We start from the raw sequence: 13,479 nt of genomic DNA, 5'->3' as shown, positions 1-13,479 counted from the left end.
TGTGTGCTAAAACTGTGCATTTTTAGTGCTTTAGGACAAACTCAGGAACAAGGGTCTTTATATGTCTTTATAGTAAGTAAATGCATAGCCAACATACTTATCCAGAGCATGCTATAATTTTATCACTTTTTTCATCTCCTCCCGGGATTTGAATCTGGAATCTTTAGGCTATAACTTTGCATCCTTAACTACCATGCTAACTGCTGCTGTGCCGCTATTATTTCTGTACAGTCCCCATGTTTCAGTTTCTAGGGATGAAATAAAGAGAAAAAGTCGACCTATTTACGCTCTCCCATCCTCAGTCTTGAGTCCCCGTTATTAGAAGGTCAGAGAGTTGGCACATCCTTGCCACCCACCGGCACCGCCCACTCCCAAGTAGCCAATGCACCTGGCATTCACGTTTAAAGCTTCACTTTAAGTTGGGAAAGTTCTGGAAGGAGCAATGCCGACCTCTGTCCTTTCATTCTGACTCAAAATTGCCCCCCCCCCCCCCCTCCAACATACTTGCCGCTGACACAGCTCAGTATAAATTGCTTCCGTTACATCATTTTCCTGATGAGCTGTTTCACTTTAGGGAGTGATTCAGCAACTGATCTTAGAGAGATTACAAACAGGTATTTGCTGAAGCATTTTATTAACTGTAGCTGCACAGCTCAAATGCATCCTCCAAGCACTCAGAGCAGAATTTTAACTGCAAAGGTGAAAGAATCTGCCAAAAACAACATTGCAGAAAACATCACCTGACTAAGCGTGGTCACTGCCTGGTCACAAACATGAAATGCGGAACATAATTTAATGGGAAACCGGAACACCGTACCACCAAGAAGACAAAGAAACAGCAGTTAATTTAGACTGTACTATAAGATACTTTTGCTGTGCACTTAATCTCATTGCAGGACTATATGACGAAGTCTGCTTGTTTTTCTTTTTTAAACACTGTTAAGGCCTAATTTTAGTTAAACAGCCCAAAAATAAGAAAAACAACAAAAAAGATCATAACAGCAGCAACAATAATGATGATGATGACGATGTTGCTGGACCTTGTGCCCTGGATTGCGGAGAATGCATTAGATAAGTGGTTTTGGGGAAATGGAAGAGAGAAAAATACCCTGAAAAGTCATTGAAATTATTTACAAAAGGTTCGAGAGTGAAGACGCGGCCAAGCTGCTACCTACACACTGTAAACGTGAAGAAAGAAAAATAAAAGAGAGAGAGACACTGTGCCCATGATCAATCAAACATGCTCACATTCCATTGCAATTCATAGCTAGATATTTCACAGGCGGCTGCACTTAAAGCGTCATCAAGCAGCCATTAATTATGAATGAATCATTCATTTTTACCCGGTTGCTCTTAGCGAATAAAATAATAATAAACAAACCATCATATTCCGATAAAAGCGGAAACTCTAAGGAAGACTCAGAGGCACTGAGGAATAACATGTGAATTCTCTCTCTTCTTTCCTCTGCTGAGACCAACATTAAAATTCAAGCCTATCTGTAATCAGAGAAAATCACTATGCTCTTCAGGATCAATAGCTATCCAGATACGTCTGACCATTTTAAACATCAAGTTGCAGGGAGAAACGCTGGTTCCCAGAACATAAATAGCACAGCTCTAAGAATCGTACCTCCAGTAAGTTAGCATTCATATAAAATTTAAACTGCAGATGAAAAAGGAAATGGAAAAACTCTGACATCTTTTTCCTTAGCATTAATGTTACTTTTACCTTTCAGCAGCTTTCCAGCCCTGCTGTCAGAAATATGCCTTTCCTTCCCCATCGTGCTATGGGTGTGTACAATTATCTAGGGCAGTGTTTCCCAATTCCATCCTTGGGGACTCACAGACGGTCCACGTTTTTTCTCCCTCCCAGCTCCCCAGTTCACATTCCTGCTCCCTCATGGGAGACGGGAGGGAGCAAAAATGTGGGCTAGATTGGGAAACACTGATCTTGGGGTCCTGTCGTGACAAGGTAACAATCTAGAACAATGGCGTTTATAACAAGCCGAAATTCAGAGGTGGAATGTTCAGGTTCGGAAAGTACAAATCAAGACCAAGATTTCGTTTCAACCAACCAAGGTGAGTATAAAGCATCACATTCACAAAGCAATCAAATGTTTGGCTGAAATAAAATCTTGGTCTGGATTTTTACATTCTGTACCTGAACTTCCCACCTCTGCTGAAATTAAAAAGTTAGTCTCCAAATATATTGGTCCAGATTCTTCCCCAGAATGTATGCCACTCTGGAATTTCATTCATCCCCTGCCAGCTGCCATCCAGCTAAAATGTTCAATGTGCACAAGGCCACCCAATCTTTATTGCTTTGGGAAAAGGGAAGCATTACAGCTGACAACAAAAAATCTCTCAGAGGAACTGGTTCAGACAGACTTGTCTGCTTTGTCACCTTCAGTTGTCGCCTGTGAAAAAATAGTCGCTAAATAATTCACAGTTGACCACCAAGCGATACTGGTTGAGTTTAAACTGTCTTTTGGTACATTCATGATATGGTATTAACCTTCTTCATTTGGAATAAAGATTTTGAATTTCAAAGTGTTTCACTTGCCCCAGTGGTTCTGCACCTTGCGGCGTGAAATGAAAACTGCACGTCAATGGAAAAAAATGTATTTATTTCCTAAGCAGATTTCCATTGGGAAAGTTATTCGATAAAACCACGGCCTGATTTCTTTCTGGATTCACATCACTGGGCAATATGAAAAAAATTGATTTTGCATCAATGCAAAATATTACTTTGACTAATCATACCACAGAACTATCATGAATAGAATATTGCCAGTCAATGATTTAATTATGCATCTGAATGAAATACAGCTACATTTAGGACTTTAAATTGGGGATAAGGGCAATAACCGTGGCAAAGGAAGGGAGTGTTCTGTAGAAGTTCATGGAGTTTGCAGTTATTCTTACTGTTTTACTTTGTCTTGTCTTTTTTGATATTGTCTTGCCAAAGGGTTTTATAGTGCAGTGGATTGCGTTGTGAATGGGGAAGCTGATTCCAGCTGTCATTCTATGCTGCCGGTCCTTCTGTTTGGCTTCTAGTTTGGCATGCTGAGTAAAACTCACCTACATTCTGTCCAAAGTGACATTCAACACGGACCTCAGGATCCATGTTAACAGCGCACCGTGACGTCTGGAAATGAACCGATCTGGTGAAAATAACCTCAGCTATAATAACCCCACCGATTTGTTTCTAGCTCCTCAAACAATGATTCCAGTCTGTGCCCCAGCTCAAATCACGGGTCTCAAGTCATTGAAACATGGAGTTTCCACATTCCAGTCCGCTGGTGTAAAACACTTTATAAACTTTAACAGGCACAGAATAGTGGTACCCATACTAAGGAGGGACATCTGTGAAAAATCTATTTCATATTGCATGACACTTTTTTCCTTTTATTTTTTTAATATGTTTTTCTGATTATAACTACTGTATATGTAAGCTGGGGGGGGCAAAGGAGGTTCCAGTGCTAAGAGTGCACATTATCAGTACCCACAAGCCTTGCATGCCAGCGATAACTAATGGTACCACAAAAGCCGTATGTCTCCCATGCTTAAATGGTCTCTGTGTCATTGGCTGCGGGAGGGGGTGTCCCTGGCTGCGGGAGGGGGTGTCCCTGCAACGTCTGCTGTCCCCTCAGACAGGATAAGGGCGAGTTCTGTGCTCCCGCTTTTGAAAGTGATCAACAATCCCATCGTTGGCCAAATGCCCAGAGGTCAAATGGAGATGCTTTTATCTTTGCTGAGGGGAGGTTAAAATGCTTGGCCTGCAGATAAGGGAATATCATTACAATTCTAATAATGCTAATTACAGCCTACAATGTGTTGCAGTGGGAACAGCAACATTCATGCCAGTGTTGTGGTTTGTGTGGTGATCCTGTTAACTGGTGACAAGTGCATTCATGTGCCAATGTTTATGCATCCTTGCAAATGTGTGACGGCAGATTTGTCAGTTTTGGAAACTGAAATAAAATTGCCAACATCCGGAATTGTCCATGCACATACTTAATGTTACTTAAAATACAGGCTATACTTCAAGAACAATCTTTTTTCATAAGGTATTCAATTTCATATTCACAGGTTGCTACATCACCTTCACAACTGCATGCATGTTTGTCATATTTTACAAACATGCGGGACGAGTCTTTTTCTTCATTAGCGTACGTGTTTTATTTATTTTATCTGCTTCCCGTCTTCTGTAAAAATAATGTAATGCATGCCGCGTGAAAGCACTTATCACCAGCTGACAGGATCACCAGTTAAAGCAAAAGAGCGGCACTACTTCACTGAGGATATTCTCGTGCTGATTCGGTCACGCCGGGGTGCATCGATGACATATGTACCAGATCTAAAGGTTAATCATTCAGCCTCCAAGAGACACCTTGATGTGTATTCTTGAGAAAAGTATGTAACTTAAGTTCCTTCAGCAATATGATATAAATGGATTACATCATGTGAGGTGACCTGGATGTAATCTATGCAGTGAATAATAATAATAATAATAATAATAATAATAATAATAATAATAATAATAATAATAATGTCCCCATCACCAATCTGCAGCTGGTTCTGCAGTCACATGACTGCATCATGTTACATCAAAGGCCCGAGAGTGACCTTTATACACATTCCCCAAACGTCAGGCATAGTAAGTGACATTAAGTGCTTTTCTTGACGTATCGATGGCCAGTTATACACGAATCACTGTACACTATTGTCTGAATGCGCTGCTTATGGAATGGTGCCCAAGGGTATACGGGCAGTGGGAGAGGAATGCAGTCCCAAACAAACACGACTCCCACAATCGCCTCACAGTTGTTTACACTTTTGATGATGGCAAAGAAGCTCTGTGCTCCAGTTCTCTGCATCACTCTGCAAGGTTCCTGCTTTTCTGCTAAAGAGCCCAGGGGCTTATTTGCTTCTCCTGCACAAAGTGTGTGTGTGTGTGTGTGTGTGGGGGGGGGGTTAAGGGTGGAGATCTACCTTGCCATGGTATTCGCAACCCACCGTCAGTACAGAATTTCTATTGATATCTGGCAGTGCGTGTTTATATATACCTAGAGTGTGTGGATGCATGTGAATGTGTGTTCGTTAGATCGAGGGTGAGTAATTTGTCTGAATTGTATGTTAATATACCATGCACATCTTTGTGCGATTACGTGAAAGATTGTGCATTAGTGTAGAGATGGATGTTGAAGCGAGTCCCATACTGACGTAGAGAGTAGGTGTCTCTGTGACAGCGTCCGTGCCTGTGTGTCCGGGATCTCTGTACCTCCCAAGAGGTCCCCTGCTCGTACTGTGCAATTCAGCTCAGCGGCCCCTTGACTCTACCAGGCCAAGCATCTCTAGGGTGAACAGGGGCGTCCGGCTGGAGGCCAGTTATGATGAATAAACTCGGCACAGCCATTAGCATTGTGCAACAGCTAACTTTTTATCCTGAGACTCCCACTGCTGGAAGGTACTTAGCTGTTTAAAAAGTTCAAAGGAGGAAGAAAAGCCACTGGATGCATGAAGCAGGGAGCGAAAAAGCTCACACCTGACAAAAGTAATGGGGGCAAAATATGTCTCTTTTTAGATTTTGTGTGACTACTGCAAGCACACGCAGGAGAGAATCTGAAAATTAGATCTGGCTCTAAACCATCTTCTTTGGTGTTTCAGTGCCAGACGATAAACTCAATCAAGGCGGCTGTTTGCATATGAGAATGACGGCTCTCTGTGGTTTGTGGCTCTAGTGGCTTCCCATGGGAAGCTGGCAATCTGAAGATGCTTCCCCATCAGCCCCTGGTTCTGTGAAAAAGTAACTAAAATCACCATCTCTGCTTTGGGACTGATGCGGCCCAGATCATCTAAATCAAATTACTTAATAGCAGCCATTTCAGGCAGGATGGTACAAAATAAAAACCCATCCCAAATCGCACACTTCATTGTCTGGCTTCATTTATCAATGTTCTATCCGCAACCCATGCTTGAATAATTTTAAATCAGAACCATAAACTTATCTGCATCAATTTCTCTTCCAGAACCAACTATCCAACACTAGGTTCAACCCACAGAAGCATAGGACACAAGCCCAGGACACCCAGGACGAAATGGCATGCTATCAGCAGGCACACAGAACGGCACAATATGGTCTTGAGATGCCATTTAGCTTAACTGCTAACCGAAACTGTTGGAGGAAAAATGCTACAAACACACAGCCAGAAGTGGGATTCGAACTCCCAACCCAAGAGTCCTAAAATAAAATGACCAATCTCAGCTACCTGCCATAGGGCCCGCTAAGCTCCTCAGGGGCCCGTGGCGATTTGCAAAGGTTCTGTCATTCCCCCCTCACTACAAATACGAAACACTAATTACTGATCTGTTAAACACAGTATTCAATCAACGTACATGTCCCCAGAGACCCGGTTCTCCTCTGGAGACAAACATGGAGGCTTAGAGAAGAAAGTGTGGTTGCCCGGTGACATGAGGCCAGGAAACCCAACGAGGAACGGTGCTGCATCTACACACAGGCTTTGATCGGGTGGGAGGTCACAGGCGTGGTGATGAAAGAGACATATGGTACAGTGTGATCCTGCTAAGACATTGCTTTTGGGCAAAGTGATACTGATCTAATTTACACAGTACAGACATCGTGCTCCATACACGGCAGCTAGATATGATGACGCTTCTAGGCAAAGATTTTTAATTTCACCACCATGAATGAACTAGCAGACATGCATTCATATAATACTCATTATATATAAGTAGCTTATGCAAAACACAGAACGGAAACATAGAACATTTTCCTTGTAGGCAAATGTTTCACAAAAGGGCAAACATACCCATCTGTGAAGAATTGTGTCAATTAATATAATGTATAGTACTAGACTCAATGCTGAGGAGTACAGTACTGGAAGCTTCTATAATGCTTTTATTTAAAAAAAAAAAAAAAAAAAAGGAAATGGCAAGTTCGATTATTCGTATCATGTACAGCCAAGGGCGTAGATTTGGGTATTTGGGTAGATTTAGGCGTAGAAGGGCATGGATGGTTGGGAAACGTCCCTATCAATATTACGAGAGTACCATCTGTGTTTAGGGGGACGGGGGGGGGTCAGGGCTGTGGTCCTGACATTGAAAGGCAGTGCGTGACATAATGTCCTACTCACAAAAATGACAAGAAACACAAATGCTGCAGAACTGCAAGTCAAACTCAGCAGAGGTATGTTCAGTGTTCCCGATTTAACCGTACAGGGGTGCTGTACATGTTTATCTCATCAGACACAGACCCTGAGATAATGCTGTGAGGGTTTATGTGACAGAAGAGAGAGAAAGTGTCTGGGCGCATGATTTCAGCATGTCCTTGAGTGTGATTTCTTATATGAAAAGAGTGCGAGTGCTACAGTATACAGTGCTGTGCAAAAGCCCTAAGGCTGTTATCTAAAATGCTTGAAAGCATTTATATGGGTAGTTACTCTATATTTGGTCAATTTGCAATTTAACATTAGAATATATGAAAATGAACAGTAACACAATAAAAGCAACAAGAATTTCTTCTCTTGGATGGCTAGATGAAGACTACTTTGGATCCCAAACCTTTCCTCAGGGGCTCCTCACTCATTTCATACATTTTTTAAACTTCATCACCAGCTCCCTTAATTGTATTCCATGCAGGGGGAATACATATGGTTTGGAGTTCAGTCTGCTGTTACCGCAGATCTGGAACTGATCAAATTTTGAGACAGATCAAAGCAGAACTGAGCATTGCCATGATAGTATAGAGAAAGGCAGGTCCAGACCCTTAATCCTGTTAGTACAATAACTTAAAAAGTTTTTATAGATCTTCTTTCAAGCTTTGCAAGCATGTTGAAAGGCTGAAGGTCTGGGGGTCAAGCAGTTCTGTTGAGGGCTGCTGTGATTAGTACGTAGTTGATGGTTTGCCAGGACAGGCAAAACCACCATACGTGTTGTGTATTCATCCTTATTAAATTTCCATTAGTATGGAAAGCTTTTAAATATCGTTTGTCCTTGAAGCTGTTAAATACACTCATTATTAAAGCCATACATTTGACCAGCTGCTTGAAATTTCCATTGAATAAGTGTTTGAGAAAAAGTTTAGGCTAAAATCTTGACTTATTTTACGCTGATTGAAAGCGCTGATGTGTGTGTTTATACGTATTGGGCTTGTTGGGACCAGTGTTGTTATCAGGAACTAAAACCGAAAGGAAGACGGACAGTAAACTTTTAAAAATTGTGAACTGCAATAAAAATGAAAACTATTTTTGTCACAATAAATTGTCAGACTTTAATCTGCAAAAAGCACCGCCACACTACTGCAGTCTCTTTATCTCGTTTAACCGCAATATCTCCTCTTTGTTCAGTCGTGCATGCTGAGCTGTCCCTTTCTTCAGTGCTTATCACTTCCATGATTTACCGAAACAGTTGCACGTGGCGTGCTCCACTATCCGAATTCAATAAGCATAAGGATATGCCAAATTTATACAGATTACTAACTATTAGTCATCACAATGCGCATCTCATTAATGTTTTAGGTATACTACTAATCTGCTACTAATTGAATTGAATTGTGGGTGAAAATAATGTCTGTATAGTGCTGAAAAGCTGGCGTCCCTTATATGCCCTGCAATGATATACAGTTTGTTGTTGTTAAAATAAAATTTACTTAACTTAAATAGTCAATGTGATTTTCTGGAGGAAAATTTATCATTTAGATTAATCAACCAATTAGTAAAACAGTCGATAAATTAATCAGCAGAAAAAGTCATTAGTGGCAGTCCTAGTTCCGTTTAGCTATAGCAAAGAGACGGGCAGCCTCAGACACTTGATATTGTCAGCATAACTCAAAAATTATTTGTCTGATCTTTTCCAAACTCTGCAAACACATTGTAAGGGTAAAGATCTGGACCTGTTCAAATTTTGAGACAGATCATCATTTAGTTGCAGCAAGGAGAAAGGTGACTACAGCAGACACTTGACCTGAACAAAATAACTCTATTTGATCTTATTTCTCTGTTTAGGGCATACTGACACTTGGCCCGATTGCCTTGTACTGTGCCCGAGCCCCGGATGTCATTCCTGCCCCATCCCAAATATGAAGGATACATCGATTGCATCCTCACCGAAGCCCATGATTCACTGCATCCCGAGATGGTTCTTGGAAGGCAAGTTAGCAAGACTGGTCTTGCCAAGACCACAAGTATGACCTTTGAGTTGTTGGTACTGAGAAACATCCAATGTTAGTGATGACACTACATCCGGACCACGCTTAAGTCCGACTAATTGCTCTGGCCCACCTCTCCAAGTGTCAAACCACCAGACTTTGGGGGTTAAACATGCGCGGGCATGGTAGTGTGAGTACACCCATACTCTGTTCAGTCTATGAATCATCATATTACCACTTCACAAAAACACTGTGATACGGGTGATAATCTACACCTGATACAGCATCATTAGGTGGCAGCTGAGGACAGTAAGGGAGGCTGCAAAAGCCATCGAAATGCATGCCGTGGATGTTTTCCAATCGTCCCAGGAACATTGTATGGGTCAGTGGTTCTCAAACTGTGGGGCGCGAGATGATTTTCTGAATATTCTAAAATAAAGCTCATGTACTTTTTTTGTTGCCAGCCCCCCCACCCGGCAAATTTTATCTGTAGCAGCAGGATAAATTTTCTCTGGCAGCCTTAGACTTTTTCACGGTGCTGTCTTTCTGTATCTGTATGGCACATAGTCAGCAATACTTACTGTCCAGCCGCCCCCATCGGTGGTCATGTCGCAGAAGACCTGGAAGCCAGAGGGGTAGTGGGTGGGAAACACCGAGTAGATGCCATCCTCTCTCTGCCCACTGGCGTAAATGTCACTGCAGTCCCGTGGCCTGGAGCCTGCGTAGGGGTTTGTAGGGGGAGACAGGGCCTTAGTGATTATTACTAATGAATCACTGTAGGTGGTTTCGGTAAATTATCATATAGCTATGTCTCTTCAGCTCCGTTATAGCTCACTGCTTGTGTTCTCTGGGAGACCCCCTCTGCACAAACCATCCTCCCGCATATGTGGCTCCTTCAGGCACCACTCTTAGGTAGGCCTTCCAAGGAGCTTGCTTTGGGGCGGGATTGGAGCATGCCCCAGGGGAGGAACGGGGCGAGGAGATGAAAGCATGGCTCGAGGAGGCCAGACGCAGGGAGGCAGGGGATTGTTTTTGATCAGACTGGGTGTACGTTAGAAGTGCAAACAGAGAGGAGCAGTACATTTAGGGTTCAATAAATAGGCTACACAAATGTAAAATCTATGGATATCTCTTATGGGATGGCATGCTTATAGCCAGAAATGAATTTTGTGGCAGGGCTGTCCAGCTAATTTTGAGGGGAGTTAAAACTTGATATTTTATCAATATTTTTTATCAATATTTTATCAATATTTATTTTTTGGCTGTGTGTTTTCTTGGGAGCAAACACATTTGTTGGTTGGGGGGGGGGGGGTAGAGAGATGGTTCAAGCCCATTTCACTACATGGCCACATGCCTGTGTGCCTGTACTATAGGTAGGGGAGTCACCTCTTATTTCTATGGTTACTGATTTGAATATTATTATTTTCTCTGTGTTCATGTGAGTTACTCTATGGACCCCAGTACAAAAATAAGCCATGTGTGTGAGTACAGTGGACTTCTTGGAGTTTAACCAGCCTGCCTTTAGGTACTATTCTTCCCAAGATATGGTCTGGGTTACTGTGGCATCTGCATCAACCGTCATTGAGAACAGTTGTATAGCTATTATGTTTTAAATACAGATTTCTGCCAGGGTATTTTGAATAACCAATTCAGAATTTTTGCCAAAGTCAATTAAACCCTTTGCATTCATAGCTAACAGGAAACCAGGTTACAACCTCCAATCGCAACTGAATTCAGAACAGAGAATCCATGCCAGTGCATCGATAATTGGCCATTCATTCACTTTGATTTCCATTGTGGATAACTGTCCATTTTTTTCTACCTAAAAGGCTGCTGAAAATATTATTTTATAAGCATTTTAGAAAGTAGCTACTTTAAATGTGACATTTTGATCCCATTATTAACACTGCTTATGATTAATCAAGGTGACTGAAGTTTTCTTTTTTCCATTAAAACCAAAAGAGCTCCTTTCTTTTGTTAACATTTCATTGAAATATATTATCTAATGTGCTTTTATTGTAAAACTACAAATTGTGATCCTTCATAAGAAACATAAGAAATTGGCTCTAACCAAATAGAATTACCGATTTATATTTGCCTTCAAGAAGTGCTGTATGGAGGTTCACGCCCGCTAAGTGTTATCGTGTAGGCAAAGCCGCACGATCTGATGACTAGACAGAAAGGAAAACTCAAGAGGGAAATTTCAGGAGAACATTCACAAGTCAATGGCGCGTTGGCACTACTTGGCACCTCCGTGTGATCTGTCTTCAGAGACAAGCTTTTAAACAGCGGATTCCCCTCATGTGAGCAGCATTTAGTAGCGCTCCTCTGGAACAGTGGAGATGTCAGGAGGGTGGAATCATTTTTAAGGCTCTGTCCAGCTGCTACACTGCAGAACCTTCCAGTCTGGTCTCCAAAGTGCTATCATAAACAAAACCCCTCCATTTGGCAGTTTGAATCTTGGGCTATAGGCCCTCTCTGTAGCAAGCCAGTTAACAAATACCATCACTGGGATAAGTTAAGTTGTATGATTCCATCATATATTATTGAAAGAATTAATGCACCACACATACGGTGGGATAATGGCGCAGCTTCAGCTTTTAGTATTTCTATTCTATTCTAAGCCTAAATAAATATCCTTTAGAGCAGCAGTGTAGGGTCACGAGTGTCCTGAGTCCCATATCGGCACTTCGGAATGCGGCAAGATCCCTCACCGTTGGCGCAGCCTTTGGTTCGGGCGCCGCGGACTGGAGCTCGCTGCAGGTCGGCTTTCAGCCGCGTCTTGATGCTGCCCGTCTCCTTCTGCATGGAGTTGAGGGCGTCGCTCACAGAGTTCACCACCTTCACCATGTTCACCTGGCTCTCCGACAGCAGCTGTGCGGATGGAAGAAGAAATGGGCGTTTTTTAGGTGGTTCAGGTCATTCTGAAGGTTCTGAAGGCGAGACGTCGGGGAGTCTCTGTAAAAACAGGTTTGGTGTGAGAATCTGCATATGAGTGTGGGGGGAGCGGTCGTTTTCACATCCAACATTTACATTTAAGGCTGTACAGAGTGTGTAAGAAGAGACCAAAATGGTCTGAAAGGGATGTTTCCTGTAATTCATTGAAATTCCTAAAAAAAAAATAAGCAGTTTTTTTCCATCATCCATATCTGATCACAACCACAACAATCAGCCAGTGGTTTATTATTCATTTTAATATTGTATATTTAGCAAAAGCATTCAGAGCTTTTTAGTTTCAAATCATATACATGACAATGACATTGTGTTTGATGTCTACAGAAGTGTCAGAAATCACTTAAAAATGAATCCAGGCAAATACAATAAGGAAAGAATAAGGAAAGTATGAACAAATGAATAGGCTATTATTCAAGAAGAGAACTGTCAAAGTTTATTGATCAGTGTAAATATCCCAGTTTCAAAACACCTGTGTTAACTAGCGGAATGGGAGGCCTGCCAAGGCCATAAGGATTCAATGGTCTCATTTCATTCTGCTTATACCTGAGAGGATGCATAAAATAATGTGTTGAGTGTAGGAGTAGAAACAAATTAAACAAACTGCTGATTTTCAGATTTGAGTAGATATAATAGAACATATACTCTTATACCATCTTGCTGAAATTTTGCGTGGGCTAATCTTTGGCTCGTGATATCATATGGGCCGAGTCTCCCGACGAGTGATTCTCTCCCCGCAGTCACACCGAAATCCTTGAAGTGTGAGGTCTGAGCTGTCACGGCATCCCCCCCCCTACTATTAGCCCAAACGAGGTGAGCACATTAAACTGCTGGTGACATCACATTCTCCAGCAAGCTGTGAGTGTCAGTACCCTCAGCCGTGAGCATGAGATGGCGATGGGTTTGTGGGGGGGTGGGAATGGAGACGCGGCGTGTTCCCTGTCTGGCACTGATGGGGGCTGACGGTGAGGACTTCCTTAGCCGGCGGCGTGTGCCTCATCGCCCCAGGCTCTCTCCGAGGACGGCCCAGAAATGCATCTCGTAGAGAAGCATCCTTGGTGCCAGTTAAAGAAGCCCTCAAATGATCCCCCGCCACCTTCTGAGGCACCTCCTCTTGTTACAACATGCACTCCACCCCCCCCACGCTTAGCCCATTTGTCGTGCCTCTTTGGTCCACACAGTAGCAGAGTCTGTAATCCTGCGCTCAGGACACTGATAGATCACATTTCCCTCCCAGCACAGAGGAGATTCTTGCGTTTTTAAAAATCCTCTGTTTTGTGTAAATGTAAATTATTGTGTTCATTAATCAAAAAGGTTTATGCTTTCTTCTCTTATTGCGCTCCTAATATATCATCTTT

General features: G+C 42.3%; 1 protein-coding gene across 1 annotated transcript in view; it reads right to left on the bottom strand.

Moving 5' to 3' along the window:
- The window catches only part of fibcd1a (fibrinogen C domain containing 1a), a 91,397-nt gene that overhangs the window by 35,158 nt on the left and 42,760 nt on the right, over positions 1-13,479 (bottom strand). The window contains exons 3-4 of the mRNA XM_049005082.1: positions 11,884-12,043; positions 9,751-9,887 (exon numbers count right to left, since the gene is read on the bottom strand). Of these exons, the coding sequence (XP_048861039.1) occupies positions 9,751-9,887; positions 11,884-12,043 (297 nt within the window). The remainder of the gene's footprint in view (positions 1-9,750; positions 9,888-11,883; positions 12,044-13,479) is intronic.

Source organism: Brienomyrus brachyistius, chromosome 2, assembly GCF_023856365.1.
Source record: "Brienomyrus brachyistius isolate T26 chromosome 2, BBRACH_0.4, whole genome shotgun sequence".
In the NCBI taxonomy this organism is placed as follows: domain Eukaryota; kingdom Metazoa; phylum Chordata; class Actinopteri; order Osteoglossiformes; family Mormyridae; genus Brienomyrus; species Brienomyrus brachyistius.
The sequence above is the reverse complement of the archived record's forward strand: the minus strand, read 5'-3'. Positions and strand labels throughout refer to the sequence as shown.